This window comes from Bombus bifarius, unplaced genomic scaffold (assembly GCF_011952205.1).
Source record: "Bombus bifarius isolate JDL3187 unplaced genomic scaffold, Bbif_JDL3187 scf7180000007979, whole genome shotgun sequence".
NCBI lineage: Eukaryota > Metazoa > Arthropoda > Insecta > Hymenoptera > Apidae > Bombus > Bombus bifarius.
In genome coordinates, this window is record NW_022884364.1 from 1,686,675 (window position 1) to 1,703,454 (window position 16,780).

General features: G+C 39.8%; 4 protein-coding genes across 4 annotated transcripts; all 4 read right to left on the bottom strand.

Annotated features, from left to right (window-relative positions):
• Positions 1-551: 551 nt before the first annotated feature.
• On the bottom strand, positions 552-2,120 carry LOC117204763. The gene is made up of 2 exons (XM_033442489.1): positions 2,109-2,120; positions 552-2,018 (listed from the first exon to the last, which is right to left on the bottom strand). Exons 1-2 carry the CDS (start codon positions 2,118-2,120, stop codon positions 552-554), a joined length of 1,479 nt encoding a protein of 492 aa, XP_033298380.1.
• A 2,871-nt stretch (positions 2,121-4,991) lies between these two features.
• LOC117204740 (uncharacterized transmembrane protein DDB_G0289901-like) lies at positions 4,992-6,514 on the bottom strand. Its single transcript, XM_033442445.1, has 2 exons — positions 6,488-6,514; positions 4,992-6,353 (listed from the first exon to the last, which is right to left on the bottom strand). Exons 1-2 carry the CDS (start codon positions 6,497-6,499, stop codon positions 4,992-4,994), a joined length of 1,374 nt encoding a protein of 457 aa, XP_033298336.1. The 5' UTR covers positions 6,500-6,514.
• Positions 6,515-10,205: 3,691 nt separating this feature from the next.
• On the bottom strand, positions 10,206-12,281 carry LOC117204701 (mediator of RNA polymerase II transcription subunit 15-like). The gene is made up of 2 exons (XM_033442336.1): positions 12,267-12,281; positions 10,206-12,143 (listed from the first exon to the last, which is right to left on the bottom strand). Exons 1-2 carry the CDS (start codon positions 12,279-12,281, stop codon positions 10,206-10,208), a joined length of 1,953 nt encoding a protein of 650 aa, XP_033298227.1.
• Positions 12,282-13,896: 1,615 nt separating this feature from the next.
• Positions 13,897-15,076, bottom strand: LOC117204702. Its single transcript, XM_033442337.1, has 2 exons — positions 14,906-15,076; positions 13,897-14,448 (listed from the first exon to the last, which is right to left on the bottom strand). Exons 1-2 carry the CDS (start codon positions 14,918-14,920, stop codon positions 14,176-14,178), a joined length of 288 nt encoding a protein of 95 aa, XP_033298228.1. The 5' UTR covers positions 14,921-15,076; the 3' UTR covers positions 13,897-14,175.
• Positions 15,077-16,780: the final 1,704 nt, after the last annotated feature.

The window sequence follows — 16,780 nt, forward strand, 5'->3', positions numbered from 1 at the left end:
GGTATTTCGCAAAATGATCGTATCGGTTACGAGATTTGGCAAATGAGACGCGCACGATGTGAATATAAAGAAGGAAGAACGAAAGTCACGCGTGGAACAACAACAATATTTTATTACTAACAATGACAAAATGGGTACAAAATTTGCATAAACGTAGGACGTAAAAGTCTAATAAATATCATTGCGATATGTCATAGGTGACAAAGATCGTGACATCGGAATTCCTTCGAAGTAAAAAACGAATAAAAGCGGTACGTTGTAACGTGAAGATCGTATATTGTATTATAGAATATGCTATGAGGTACGGCATCTTGTGCGATCTGTCAGAAAAGCGCATGATTCTTTTTTTAAATTAACCCTTATATTGAAGACACACTGATGGCAATCGTTGAAAAAGTGAGAGAAGAACGCTTAATTAAATTATAAATATCGTATCGACGCTAATCTTATTCGACTACTGATATAGAAATAAAACTCTGAAAAAACAAATTATAACACCATAGCAACGGGACTTCTTCCACTTCCCTTTCACTTTCTTAATCTCCGGAAATTTATGTCTTTTTCGTTTTAGCACCGAAATTTGCATTGTCCAAATTATTCTGGTACTGCTGCGATTGCCGCTGAGAGGTTGTTTGCGATGGGTTATAGCTGGTATACTGGTAATTGTACCCACGAGGTGTTTGCCTCGTGACATAATTTTGATTCTGATAAGACTGGACCGGATTTATATCGTAATTCTGCTGCTGTTTATCAGACGCGTAATCGTCTTGGATATCTTGAGAGGACGAGTTCTCGTAATTTTCGTACTTGTCGTACTCGTTGGACTGGGTTTGATCTTCTTCGGGCTTCTCGATCCCTGTATACACATCTGGGGCTAAGGATGAATACTTTATGTTTTTCAATTGAGATTTCGCTGTCTGTGCGATTTGAGCAGTTGCTTCTCCAACGTTCAATTTCCTAAGAACCGTAGGATTTACTACGTAAGTTAAACCAGTCTTAGCGATTATGTTAGAAACAGGAACGTAACGCGTATTTTTGCTTCGTTCGTTTTGATTCACGTCTTGATCATCGTACGTAATGATCGCGCTATTTTTGGTCGATTCACGTGTTGGATATTCAGGAACATGTTGCAAATTTTGAGCCAATAGCTTGACCAAATCGTGATGATTCATAAGTTCTTCCATTTGCTGAGCATTCACGTAAGATGCTGGCAAAGGATAATCAGGACCTACCGGTTGTCCCGCAACACTGACTACTCTGTAGGTCGTTTTCGGTAATGGAATTGGAATATTTTTAATCAGGATGCTGTTCGTTTGTTCCAACTGATTCTGGAAACTGCTGGTTTTCTGCGTACTTGATTGACTATCGAGATCCTTCGAATTTGCAGAAATGTAGTTGGCTCCATCGACAAATTGAACGTCGTTAATCCTGTAGTTGTTATCACCGCCGAGTTTCTTGTCTTTATTTCTGCCGTTAGATTCCATATTGGAATACTTTGCGCCAGAGTAATCGATAGCAGGTGGTGGTAATGGTGGCGGCGGAAATAATGGCCGGTTATAGTAATCGGCGTAATAATAGGGAGATTGGTAATAATAATTAGGATAGGGGGACGAGTAAGGCATTGTTGAATAAGAGGACGAAGGTATCGTGTAGGGGGACGAGTAGGAATTGTATGTGTTGTAAGGGCTTGTTGGGTATGAATATGGAACGGAACCGTAGTATGCGTAAGTAGATGACGAAGGAATTTTGGTATATGGGTTGTAATTAGAGTTGTAAGGATCTCGGGGGTGATTAGCGCTGAAGCTGACGCTATAGGAGTCCTTGGCATCGACTTTGGGCGCGTATAATTCCGGAGATGGTTGCGTAACAGTGTCTTTCTCGATTCCTCTTTTAATTAATTTAGGACTGTAGGGATAGACCGGATATATCGGTAGAAAGGGCTCGTCATTTGGATCGTTGTTCTTTTCGTATCCTTGAACGTAAGTCGACGTAATCGTCGACGACAGTAGAAACAATAGCTGAAATTCGAAGTATAAATCAAGCTATCGGTTCGATACACGTTCGATCGCGCGCTTATGAATTAAAAATAAAGGAAAATTTATACTGACCAACAAGTCCATATCGATCAACCGTCGCTATCGCCTGCCAATGATTAACAGGATTCGATCGATGTGTTAGTTTCTCCGCGTTATCTCATTCGCTTGTCGCGTTCACCGTTCACTGCCGTCCGACCGGGATACTCGGGATCGAACAGATCGAATCGGCACGCCGGCGCGATGTCTAATGACGTATCGGTCGACATTGAATTTCTCCTTTATACTCGGCCGGCTGAAAAATCGTGAAAACTAGTTTAACGTTTCTCCGTTCTTATATGTAGATCCGAGCGTAGCCGGTGCACGCCCGGTTCAACGAGACCGGCTAGTAAAACACCTCCCGGTCTCGTTGCCAGTGTAAGGTATGCTACGGTAAACTGGTCTAAGGTGAAGCGGGTGGGATAAATCCATCTTGTCACGAAGGAAATAAAGACAACGACCGACCGAGGCGAAGCGTGAAAGCTCTCGTTCACGGCGGACAACATAAGCCCGTTCAGAGTTTAAACGGACGGTAAATAATTATCGCTGCGATGTTCTCGTGGTCGCAGCAAATGGCGAGTAACAGAGAAACGGAGAGTGTCTTGCTTAGCACGCGATCCTCTAAACACAATCGGATCGATCTCTTTCGTTGGAGAAGTTAAAAAAGGTAGGAGAGTAATTTGTTTGGAAGATCGTGGTGTGATCGCGGAAGTAAAACGTTTCACGATGCTCTCGGAAGAATCTTTTCAGTTCCGGTCGTGCAAACGCTTCTTAAGGCGGATGTTTTTTCGAATCAATTCGCGGGCGGTCCACTCGTGTCCATCTGTTCGACTAACTTTACTTTCACCGGCACCACGTTCGTTCGTTGCATCGATCTCGTACGAATCTTCGCCACGAGCACCACGCCTTCGATGACCACGCGATTGGTGTAACCCGCGGTGATAAATAGAGAGAGACCATCTTTCGAGTAGATCTATTCGCTGGTGAAATGATAGCCAATTGCTACGATACGTCGAATACGTATTGCTTGAGAAAGTATCCCTTTCCAATGCGAGGGGATTCGAATGAAAGGAATCGTATATCGTATATCTAAAGTATATTTTAATATTCTATGATTAACTGATGAATATAATCTTCGTGCGAGATTCATCGAACAAATTGCACGAATCACGATAGCGATTTTAATCATTAAGAAGAAGAGTAAGAGCTGAGTTTTCCCTGTTTTCGCTCCAGGCACGTCATTGGCACCGATCTAAGAGTGAAGTGCAAGTATGTCGCTCGCAAAACCAGTTGGGAAACAGTGAAATGTGACTTTCCTATCGTCTAGCCGATGCACCGATTCTACGTTTGTCTCGACCGGCCCAAGGATTCTACGAGCATCTTCATCGATGTCATTTTCGAGGAGAATGCGTGTTTATTCGTCCGTGCGCACGTGCGATCGTTGAAAAGTGGGTCATGCTTGTACGAGATTGGTACCGAGAGAATACTGCACCGACGCATTTCTGCACTTTCTTCTATGTGGGTGTTGCTTCACACTGCAAATTCAGCAAAGGATGGTAGGCGAAGAGAAAAGGGTACGAAAAGGAACGATACGCGAAAAAAAACATGTAAAAATGGATAATAAATAAGTATAAAAATTTGACAGAAGTTAGGTAGATAACAAGTGTTTTCAAAGAATTTTTCCTCCAATATTTCGTATAGAAATATAAAACTGTACTTCCCTTGGAAAGCTTAACGAGTAAACGAAGTTTTCAAGCTTCGCCGCGTTTCCAGTTGCTTCGATACAGCTCTTGGGTTACTTTAATCCTTCGATGCACGTTCTCGTTCGAAAAGTACCGGATTAACTTAGACTTTAAACAAAATTACAAGACTCTCCGGCTAATTTAAACTGAAACTTTCAAATTATTTCGCTACGAAGCTTTTAATCAAGCCGAATGGAAGATATGCAATTGGTTCTTTGCTTAAGTATTTTTGTAAGCTTAGCTTTCTTCGGACAAAATATCGTTATATTATACCGGTAATCTAAGAAGTCCCGTTACTGTCATAGAAATAAGGGCAGTGGCAAAAGAACAGTTTCCTTATACATCGTATTAAACCGGTCTGCAGACGAGTAGTGACCGGCTTGCAGTGTATACACCTCGTCGGGTACTTTCCCAAAAAGAACAAAAGTTTAGAAAGGAATTTGCTCATTTCGCCAGAGCTGGCCTTGGAGTAAAAGTGATCTTCTTTTTACGCTTTGACACTGTTTCTTGTCCTCATCTTTATAATATATAACGACCCTTCTCTTCTACCTTTCTTGCTGCCAATACTTTCACCGTGAAAGATGAACAAGTAAAAAATCTTTCCATCGTGAGTTTTAAGTATGGACAATCAATAAGAGAAATAACGTTAACGAAGACGACCACCAAAAGGACCGATCAAGATTTAGAAAATCATTTTGTACTTAAACTTAAACTTAAAAGAAACGTTCGAGTATTTTAGTAAAATAGAGCAATATGTAACAAATGTTTGTTTCTTAATCGAAAACGTTAGCCATATTAACGAATATGTACATTAAGCGCAACATGTCAGACAAGTATTAGATTTGCGCTCCGCTTAGAGGAGTGTGAAACAATCAACTGGTTATAAAAAAATCGTTTTATTGTAAACAGTACGTATAAAACTATGAAACAAACATCACAATATCGATGTTACGCAACATATACAACGGTACTCGAAGCAAACAACAGAAATATAAATACGCAGCGGCGTTTTAAATAAAATAATTATGCTAAAAGCGTAAGTATAAATTAGTAAAATATCCTACGACCCTTGGACGTTTCGTTCGTACATTCACGATCGATTTATCTAAGAATGGTCCACGATTGGTCATCTATTAAAGAGTACGTTTCTCGTGGGATCGTTTGACAATTCTATAATTTAATACTTTCCACTTGGACTGGAGTACGAAATCGTATCGTATTTGTTACTGCCGGAATTCAAACCATCGTAGCCTTTTGAACTGGTGTATGCAATGTATCTAGGACTGAGATTCGAATAGGAACCATGGGACTCTACAGGGGTGCCGTACGAAGTGGAAGGAGATGAATAACTGGAGCTAGGACTGGAATAGCTGACGCTAGGGCTGGAGTAGCTGACACTAGGGCTGGAGTAGCTGACACTAGGGCTGGAGTAGCTAGAAGCTGATCCGGAATAGCTGGAACCGGAACCGGAATAACTGGACGAGGGACTGGAATAACTGGAACTTCCACCCGATGAATATGACACGTCGGAGGAAGATGGTATGTAATTAGAATGGGATGATCCAGATGCATAGGACCCAGAAGAAACAGGCAAAGAATAACTGGAACTGTCGGAAGATCCACTGGAAAGGCTTATGTGACCGCTAGATGATCCAGAAGAGATTGGTAGGGAGTAACTGGCTGATCCACCAGAACTGGAAGAGAGGCTAGATATTCCGTGAGATCCCGAGGACGTTGGGAGAGAGTAGCTGCTGGAACTTCCGTGAGAGGAAGACACAGGGAGGCTGTAACTGGAGGATCCTTTTCCAAGCGAACTCGAATCAATTACTAAACCTCCGCTCACCGAATGGTAGGACGAACTCGGGGCGATAGATTGGATTGACAGGCCATGGCCCGAAGAACTACCCAGCGAACTCAGCGACGCTGCCGGCAAACTGTACGAGGAGCCATGCCCGGATCCTAACATCGCTGGAAGGCTAATACCGCTCGAAGCACCACCGCCGTACGACGACAGCCCATGAATTCCCGTTGCGTAGGCTGGCGCCGAGTAACCGCTAGAACTGGAACTGCCTGAAGAGATACCGCCTCCGTGGATGCCGAAAGTAACTGGTCCATTCTTCGAGGATGAACTAAGTAAACTGATACTTCCTCCTCCTCCTCCGATGGAATTTAGGCTCGACCCCGCGTACGAAGATTGTCCAAAGTGTCCTCCTAGACTAATTCCTTGAAGACCCGCGCCATGACTCAGTCCAGAACCCAGGCTGAGTCCTCCAGATCCCAAAGAATATCCCAAAGAACCATGTCCCAAAGAACCACCCCCTAAACTTTGGATACCTGCCGAATGTCCTAAATAAGATCCGCCGCTATATCCGGAACTTATAAGAGGAGAATTGTAGGATGATCCACCGGACGAATAGCCTCCGGAATATTCAACGATGCCACGCTTGCCCTTCGGCGGAGGTCTCAATGGTCGGTTATCTCCCTTCGTTTCTCGACAGGAAACGCTTATAATAGCTGTGGCTACGAGGACCAAAAGCACCTGTAAAATGTTCGATCAAATAATCTTTCATAAATTTTATATGACAGTAATAGAATAGATATATAATTACCACCGAATGTTAATTTGAAATATATAGAAAATAATTGAGCTCAATTTTACCGTGATACACTTACTAATGATCTCATGTTGATCCTAAGCGAGATTATTCTGTATGTTACTTCTCGTGGTCAAGTGACAACCGAGTATGTAAGCGAAATTGTGGTTTCTGATGCCATTGCTACCCAGAAGAGAGCTTTTATATACAAATCCCCTCTTGCATGGTGAAAGAAAGGTCTAGGTGAAGGTGAGTCTCTCCATGCTGGTACTAGTACACCTCCACCTCCACAGAAACGTGTTTCAGAAGATTGTAGTCTAATCTATCATGAAATGGTAAAATTTGCAAATGAGAATGTCGTGGATGGTAAAAGTTCTCGAATTGATATTTATCGGTCATTGTTTCTAACGATCTTAACCAGACATTTCCTTTCGGTGAAGTCGATGTACTCCTATAAATAAAGAGAAAGAAAATGATTTCCTTCCTGAGATTACATTCATAGCAACAGACACGAAAGTAATTGGAACGTAAGCGTACAATTTTTCTTCAGATTTTCCAGTTAAAAGTGAAATAGAAGCTTTATCAAAACGCAATACGAATGTATCCTGCTACACGGACGAATCTACGTTTTCCTGTATTCGTAAAACTTCGGTATGGATTCTTGTTGGCCGGTTTGAAATATTAGGTTTCCTATTAATTAATTTTTAGGTAATTTAAGAGTTATTCTTGGTAGATAATTGACGTCCAGAAGGTATAGCTATTACAAATTTCTGTGAAATTTGCCACGTTGTACGGTAAATATTATTCGTATCCTTTTCCTTCCATACAAAATGCTCAATTTGTGGTATAATTCTGCAAAAAAAAAAAAGAAAAAAATACATATAATTCTGAAAAAAATAAAAGCATGACATACTCGATTTGCTACTACGGTGCATATTATAAAATACGACATGCCAAGATCTTTTGTAATATGTTGTTTTACTGCAGAAGCTTCGTGAAGAAAACATTAATTTTCCGCCTTTTGTGGGCGCAATTACGATGTGTCACAATATGAAAGGAACAGCGAAGGTGTGGTTCATGTAGCAAACATGCTCCGCCTTCGGAAGCTACTGAAAGTAATTTCGATGTTGGAAAGTGAAATGCGCGGATAGTCGGCAAAAAATGACGTACGTTTAGGTGTTCTTGTGCTGTTATTTTCGCGCGGGATAATCATATCGTTGACAGAGAAGCTGATAGTGGCGTTGAAAAGAGGTAACTGCAAAAAGACGGTAGCGACTAATAAAATACGAAGCAGCGGCCAACGTCTTCCAACGTGTCCACAAACTATAACAGTTGAAAACGCCGATTGATTTCGTTTTACTTTCACTCGTGGGATGAAGGAAGCTGACCGTCTTTATTCGCTGTAGGCTTTTCGAATGAAACTCAATAACAATCAGAACTACGAATTCTTTGCCAATGGAATCGTTCGTTGAGTCAATTTATGCTACTTCGGCGTAAATTACGATCAAAAAAATTGAAAACATCTTTAGCTTTTTATAGCGAAGGAACAGAGTATCCTAGGACGTATATTAATGACACAAAATTAAATATAACTAACTAAATGGACTATGAATAATCAGTAATTATAAGATATAATAAATATCGTTCGCATACCAAGTTAGTAACTCAATTAAATATATGTAAATACAAACACTTTTGAGATATCTATCTTCTTCTAAATGGCTGTATTAAAACACAACATGTTTCGATTTCAACGAAAATCGTGAAACATTTTCTTGACGTTTATATAGTCACATATATATACATCATTTGCATGGGAAATAAATTATAATTAACAATCTCATGGTTACATTTTCTGCCAACATGTTGTACCGTGTATATAATAACACGTTGCATCGTGTATGTGGCCGTTTTAAATAACTCAAACATTCAGAAATTGTTAATGCCCACAAAAAATGTTGAGGTTCGATACGCTTTCTTACATTATAATCGATTCATTATCTCCTGATAATATATAGCGAATAAAATGAATAAAAAGCGAATACCGTTCCTTCCTATATTTTCTATATGTGCATAAACACATAAAAAAATGTAAATGACTTTAGGTAGTGGAAAAAAATGTGAAGTTTGCTGGATCTGTTAACGTTGGTAAATAATAACCGCGTCGCTAACTGTCCGTGTAAGAGATTAACTCTGTTTATTTTCTGCTCATCCAATTTCTAGATTTCTCAAGATATAAACAGTTTTTTGGAAAAGAAATCCCGACTGGGCAAGTTCGAAGTAAAACGGTAAAAGTGCACGAGGTGCACTAAAACAAGAAATAGAATGAGATTCAGGTCAGTCGCGGAAAGTGAGTTGACAACAAGTTTCCTATGTGAATTGTGAAGTAGTAGCATCTATCTAAGTCGTTCCTTTGTAACTGTTGCCCTTTCCTTTGTGTAAGCCCGCGGCTTGCGGAAAATGAAATGGCTATCCACTTCGAAAGCAATTGCACCTGTTCTGTATTTGTAGAAATCTAGTACGTTTAGCGGTATAATCATGTAAGTAACTCGGCCACACGATTCTTTGATAGACTTTGCGCCTGCATTGCGCCACAACATAACGTCACTCCCTTTCCGAAGTACGACTCGTTTATCGTGCACCATCGAGTTAAGAAACCAGTCTAACTCTAAACTGTAAAACAATCTGAGCGTAACTGTAAAACTATAAAATATAAATAAACAAAGAAGACATGCAAATATACGTGTTAAAAGTGTATAAGAGCGGCGGAAAAATATGAATGTTGACGAAGAGTCTGTTATACGTATATGCTTAGGATTATCCGAATAATCTGTTCAACGATAAACCGATCGTGATTAGAATTATCGAACCACTTTTGAGGTCACGATGAGCCATGACAGATCGGTCGGGCGGCCATTAAGCCTTCGGTGAGAGTTCCTTGGTGTAGGTTTACGGGCCGGAAATGGAGACAGTTGGTTTTCTAGGGTGTACTTACTTTCTTTAGCAGTGAAACGAGTACACCGCCTGTGAATTGAATTTTTTTTTGAGTAGAGACGTTCGATTTAGAGTCGATCTTATAAAGTTTCTGCTCTCTTTGTTTTTATATACAGTCAATAAAAATAGAATTTCTTCGAAGGTAGAAAAATATTTATTTGAGGTAATAAATAAAACTGGTATATACATCATTCGATCGAAAAATCGTACGCAATTAACAAAAAAAAAAAAGGCAAACATATCGAAAATGTTAATTCGATGTGGCATGTTAATGGCATGTCGATGCTGCGAATAGAAATGTATGAAATCGCATTAACCTATATAAATATAAAGTAGTATAAAAGCACGAATAGTTGCCCGTTTATCCCACCTCGTGTGAAAAGTAAAACCTCGACTATCTTTATACGTATAACATTGGAAATACCTTTTACCAATAATACCAAAGATTTATAAGTTGAAAAGAAAAAAAGCAAAAAATTAGTAATATTTAGAATACTTCTGACAACCGAAGAAAGTCCAACTTGCCAACTCTACATTCATACAACTAATTATTGAAAAGATAGAAAGCTCGATGTCGTACAACATAGAATTAAAATTTGCGGATACACGAAGCGCAACTGCGTCCATCACATGTACGAAAACATCGTATTTCGTTATTCTTGAATCATGTTAGTACGATCTCGATACGATGTCATGGCCCCTTACTTCTCCAACTTCTCGGGTTTTCTTTTCCGCGTGGGTAAACAGTCAGTCTCGATACGAAAAAGCAAGCTACGATTAACCCGCAAAGAACAAGATCAACGTCATTTCCATATCTGGGTCGGTTTCGTTTGAGCATAGGTCGGCGCGTAGCTCCACGGATAAGTTGGTAACGTCGGCTTAGGTACCTGATATGCGACGTTCTGGTAATAGTAGAACGGGTAGACCGGTTTGATGGGCTTGTATAGAAGTGAATTGATTACCGCCGTTTGTAATCCGTAAGACGGATGTGTCGTTGACGGAGTTTGTACTGGATGCACGTGTGTCGACGTTGGAGGAAGCACCGGTTGCAAAGGACTTACTGGATGAAGAGGAGTTACGACTGGATGAAGCGGAGTTGCAACAGGATGTATAGGAAGTGGCGCGGTACTAACTGGCGGAGGTGAAGGAGCGTTAGGTTGATTCGTCGAAGAAGGTGACGGAGTTGTAGAAACCGTGGATGGTTTCGTTCCAGGTTTCTGACTAGGATCTGTGGGAATGGGTAATCCAAAATGTGTAGGGAAAGATCCTGATGGTTGAACGGATGCGATGGCACCGGGTGCAAAGAAAGTAGGACCGTAAGTTGGTACGTTCGATGCGAAAGCCGCACCGGCGATTAAAGTAGGAACAAATCCACCGTAAACGGGAACTCCTGGACTGGATGGCGATAGGGGTGGCGCAGGTACGGAAGAACCGACTTGCGAGGTTCCATCGCCTTTAGCAGCCTGAGGAGGCTGCACGGTTGTGGTCGTTGTCGTTGTAGTGGTAGTTGGAGGCTGAATAGTTGTCGACAGTCCGTAGCTAAGCGGAAACCCCGGACTGATTGCTGTCCCTGGCAAAAAAGGTGATTGATTGAAAGCTGTATTTCCAGAGCCCAAGTTTACGGTATTCTGTTGTGTATTTAAACCGTGAATCTTCATTCGCTGTCCAAGGGAAGCCAGAAGATCTTGATTCTGAACGAAGCTCGGCTGATTTTGAGCGTACCTTCCTGCTGCATCTGCATTTTGGGCCTGAGTCTGAGTTACGAGCGCTCGCTGTAATTGAGCAATCAATCTGTCCTTTTCGAGAGATTGTATTTGCTCTAGAGTTTCTTGAGCGCTAAGAGTTCCAGACGCGTATGACGGCAGAGGTCCTGGGAAACTTTGCGGACTTTGCAAATTGCTCTCGAAATTTTGAAACTGACCATTCGGATTCTGAACTTGATTGTTGTGACCTAAGAATTGATCGGTGTGTGGTGCAAAGTCTTGTTCGTTCGGGGGCGCACCATAAAGTTGTTGTATCGCTTGAGCATTTTGCGTTAAGAACAGCGTCGCATCCGAGATCTGTCCTTGCGGTTGTACGATGCTCTGACTTTGGACGTTTAATGACTGACCTTGACTACCACCTTTAGAATTCTGTCCTGCTTGGAACGGGGAAAAAGCTTGCGGTGCGGAATAACCAGGTAACCTTTGATTTTGCGGCGGTAAGTAATTGGCCGAGTGAGTCGCGAAAGGTTCATCGTTTTGAGTGGATATTGGATTCGGTTCGACGAAATCGACCTGTCTAATTGGACTCGGTACTTCTTGTTCCAGCAAACCACTAGGACGACCATCAAAGTTGTTCGAATGTTGTTGACTGAAATGACCCTGGAATTGCAATTTATCTCGGTGCTGTTGACTGTGTGATGCAGGTCTTATTGGAGATGAATTCTGATAACCCGGTGGTCCGTATTTGGTAATAGGTCTATTTATTTGTGCAGGATGTCTATTAACGATACGTCCTCTGTGGCCAGATTGCCCGACTTGGAAACGGGCTCTCGAAGCTAATGCAAAACTGTCCGGTCTCCTATAGGAATATCCCGAATCTCTCTTTTTTTGAACTTCCGACTCTTTGGTTTCGGCATCGCTATCCCCCTCGCCAAGATCTACTAATTCCAATTTCGTAATTTCTGTTTTTTCTTCAGTATCTTCGGTTTCAGTTTTCGCTGTGACACATAATAAGCTCGTAACCAGTAGACACGTTATCTAAAATAATATAACAATTAGCGCATTAACTATATAAATCACGAAACTGTGTCACATCACTTACACATATAGGAACGTAATTGCTGAAAATTTGGTTTGTGTTTACAAATGCAGTATACTTACTAAAAGGAACTTCATGTTTGTAATTCAATTGCACTTATCACTACACTAATCGGATGTTCCTACGCTAGAATTGTAATTGCCGCAGGTTCCTTCGTCATGTAATCAGAGTACTTTAAGTAAAACTAATTTCTTCAGAGATGGACAGGCTCGCACCGACTAAGACCACGGCCATACCTGCACATGTATAAATACAGTCGGGTCGCGACCATCCACGAATTACAATAGACTTTCTTGCTGGCTTTCATCGATCGCACTTAGGCAATGCTGTTACGGATTGGTGATGTTACACATATCGATGTAGAGTATTGTCTTCTCCTGACTATTCAAATATTTGATCGGCTTAACACACTTTTTTCCAAAGAAACGCGTCAAGTTAAACAACGAGAGCAAAGTAAGACTCATAAAAGGAAAATTGAATCGCATAAGAACAATTTTATGCAACTAACGACAAAATCAGTTTCGTGAAATCTATATTCGAGGTCGTTAACGAGAACTATACAAGTGAGAAAGACGCACGGGCTTCCGTCGTGTCTTAAGGGTTCTGATACACGATTCTGATACTATCTAGTACGAACAATTCAACTTTAGCCGTGTCTTCGTTCCAGACTTTCTTGCATAAATCTTACGCTGTCTTTGCTATGCTGTCTCTAAATCTAAATGCTGTTTTTGCAGAAAGGAAACGCAACGTCGCTCCAACTTCCGTTCGCTCCCTCAAAAATATACTTATGGAGAATAACGCCTGTATGTATTATTCCCATCACGTCCTTATTCTCCGAAGCGTTCGAAGCCTTCATAGCCTTAGTGAAAGTACTTAAAACCGTCAAGTCCCAAAGAATACAGAATAAGTATATCGTGATATATTCGTATTGTGTAATTCCTGATTATACGTAAGTCACGCGTGCTCGAATTCTTTGAAATGTTTCAAACGTCGCTTGCAGTTACCCATTTTTATTTATCAAAAGTATCTCGATTAGATAACACGATCTGTGTACTATAGAGTATCATAGATTCACGAATTTTTGGTTTTCAAGATTCGCCCTTAAAATTCATCGCGTCTTTATCATCCCATCTTTATCAATTTGCATAGTATTTATCGACTACCGAAGGAATCGCGGTATGGCGCATTCTTTATACATGCACGCGTTTATTAGTAATAGGCGGAAACAATGTGCCGACACCAACATCGGGCATAGCTTCGTTTCGCTATTCTAATGACTTCATAACTATCCCTGCATAACTATGACTGCATAACTATAACTGCATAACTATCCCAAATGACGCTCAAATTGCAACGCCAAACTGCATCCGATGATGTCATTTGTTGCTACTTGCTGTTCCCTGTGACAGGAAGTCTACTGTGTGACAATGCACCAACGTAACGACAATGTAACATGCATTTTTATATTAGAGATGAAGCCTTAGGTGCATATTTAATAAGATCGTATTATGAATCATATACTGCCATAGGATACATTGTATCTATATTAAAAGTAGAATTTAAATCATCGACTCCTTATAGATTGGGTCGAATATTATTTTCCACGTACATTCGTTAATACAGTTCCAGCAACTGTAGTTAGAGGATTCGTCATTATACTAAATATATGGGGAAAATAATGCTGAACATGTATAAATTGAATTGTATTCTGTATTTAACATTGTAACATACAACAAAGTATCGTATTTAACATGAGTTTGCCGAAACACGTGTACATTGAAAATTACATCCAAAAATAGTGGTGAGCGCACTGAATGTTAACATCGGAACAAATTTTGTTTAGCTTTTATTCTGGGCTTACTTAAACTAATGTAGCGTAAACGATTCAGTTAAAAATCCTTGCAATTGCCATTATCGTTTCCTTAGTCTTAATTACGAACATCCCATGGTGCTAGCTTTAAGACATGTGATTTAACCCAGATAGTAAGAGTTGTAGTAGTAAGGGTACGAGCGGTAGGCATAGGGCAAGCTGTAACTAGCACTGTAGGTAATTGGTGCTGCAGCATAAGAAGTGTATGCAACTGGTGCAACTGGTGCAACTGGTGCAGTGTAGCTCAGCAATAGGCCTCTCTTGTCTCTTGGTGCCTCCGCAGCTTCTGCGTTTGACAGCTGTTCAATCTTTTCAGGTTCTGCTGGTTTCTCTGCAGCGAAGGCTACAGCGAACAGAGCCAAGAGAACGATAGCCTGAAAATAAATAGTAATAATTTAGTATTTATATCGATAGTTTTCCTCTGCGAATGTGCAATCTCAGTTTGCTGATCCGATTACAATTGATAAGTGAATGAAAATTGGAAGAGGATCTCATGTACGACTCTATGATATTTTATTTCATTATATCTTATCTTCTGTTTTAGTAATCAAAAGTTTTAGTAAATCAGCATTGTCCTTACGCCTATAAGAGCAATTGAATTATATGCGTTATCGAATGATTGCAAATTATACATTTTCCATAGAATATATTTAATTTTCCAGCTACTGGGATACCTATATTTTGTCAAACCACGGTGCGGTCATAAATTCAATTCACGACACATGTCTTTTGCTGTTTTCGCAAAGCAGCAAACGTTGAATAAAGAGAAATTAAATTATACAATGCTTTTACTGAACATTTGTTATGTAGAAGCGTAATTATTTTACTTACAACGAAGCACTTCATTGTTGATAGGTTTGGTAGATCTTTGGATCAGCTCGTGTGTTGAACTGGGAGTGAATGATGCTCTTGCTTTTTGGTGGATACCTTTATATACCTGACGAGCGGATTGTCCTATGCGCGTCACTCACCGATTGATCAATGTACGAGGACACGCGTATCGTACGTGTATCATGCGTGTGTGCGTGAGCTGGTGGATGTTGCACGGGGTTGTTACACGTCCTATTGTTTACGGAGTCACATACGTAACCTGTGTAAGTACGTGTGCTGTCAACGTTGTCGGAGACGACGAGGTCTGCTAAGGAATCTCGTTCACGTATTCCCGAAGCAATCCCGTGTAAGTACAACCTCTGATGCACGGCACGCGGGTGAAGCAAGGGACCTTGGCAATCGGCCAAATACGAACGAAAGTGTTTTACGTTTACCTCATACGACGTAATAACTCTTCTTTACGTCGTGATATAATTGTAACAAGTTCTCTGAACTTTAACGATTATGATACGTGACTTTGAATAAAACTAGAAAAAGAATGAGAAAGTTTCTTTTCGATATTGAGAGTACCGGTCAACTATAACATAATAAGAAAGATATCAATACATTTTATTTGTTAACGATTTTAGGAAAAATATTTTTAAACAAGTTCTTTCTGCAACATTTGGTTAATAAAAACAATAAATCATATGAAAGAAAAACGACATTATCTGATACATGGAATATTTATGGTGCACAACCATCGCCTTCATGTGTGGTAAAAAACATTTTGGTTACGATTTTGCACGATATTGAGATTATGGATTTTTATATGCTATTCCTGAAAAAAATGAACATTGTAAATGTTTTGTTAAAAAGTAGAGTTTAGACTAGATTATATAGTCTGACATTAGATCCAGAAATGAAGAAAGAAATGAAATACATAAATAATTAAAATAATATGTTTTGCGACAATACAATACGATCGATTGATTATAATAGATAGCGTAAAGATCGAATTCAAAATCAAACGCACCTCACGATCGAAGGGCATGCCCTTGACGATTTGAATTTAAATTTCGGGGGAAATCCCGGTCATTGCCTAACGTCCTCCACGACGCATGCGTACTGCCAGGCTTTGCTAAATCGGTGGGTGACCGTTTGCATACCGATTCCACCGGTATTTTGAATTCATCTGCATTTTTTGCGAATAGTGATTCTTCCGACCATTTTTTTTTTTTTATCTGTTTCCACTCAAATCTGGTAGGAACAAAAAATCCCATTTCGAGAACCTAAATTGGTAAAAAACTGCGTGTTCTCATAATATTGGATCCGGTTCTCTGGTCGACCTGATTGCATATGCACAAACATAATTATAAGAAATGTAAAATTATACGTGTTTACGTATAGAGTAACACTTTTTTCAAATAAACTATTATAATTTAATGATGTGATAGTTGACTGCTATTTGAAATTTCAAGGCCAAAAAAGTGAAAATAGTCCTCATCAATCTCTTATCAGATTTCTTTTAGAAAGGCAGATATTTGTGTTCTTTTTATTATTTTAAATATTACATTTGGAAAGACTATCTTTGTCTGAGTATGTATGTATAAAAATAATTCATTCGATAAATTTACTAATAATTATTTGTACATATGAATTTTTAATATTTGACGGGGTTGCTTTATATTGTACTAAAAAATTTTGTAACTTACATTCGTTTTAAACGCTTACACGAATGAAGGAAATGGGAACGCGGCACGTTTTTGCTTAATTAATAGTCTCGGTGCAATTTATTCGTCTTTGCGGCTTCGCTTTCAAATCCTTCTTGAGAACACGATATCGATACCTTGCTAATATTTTCTCATGAATTTTAATGTAACGAATTTAATTACA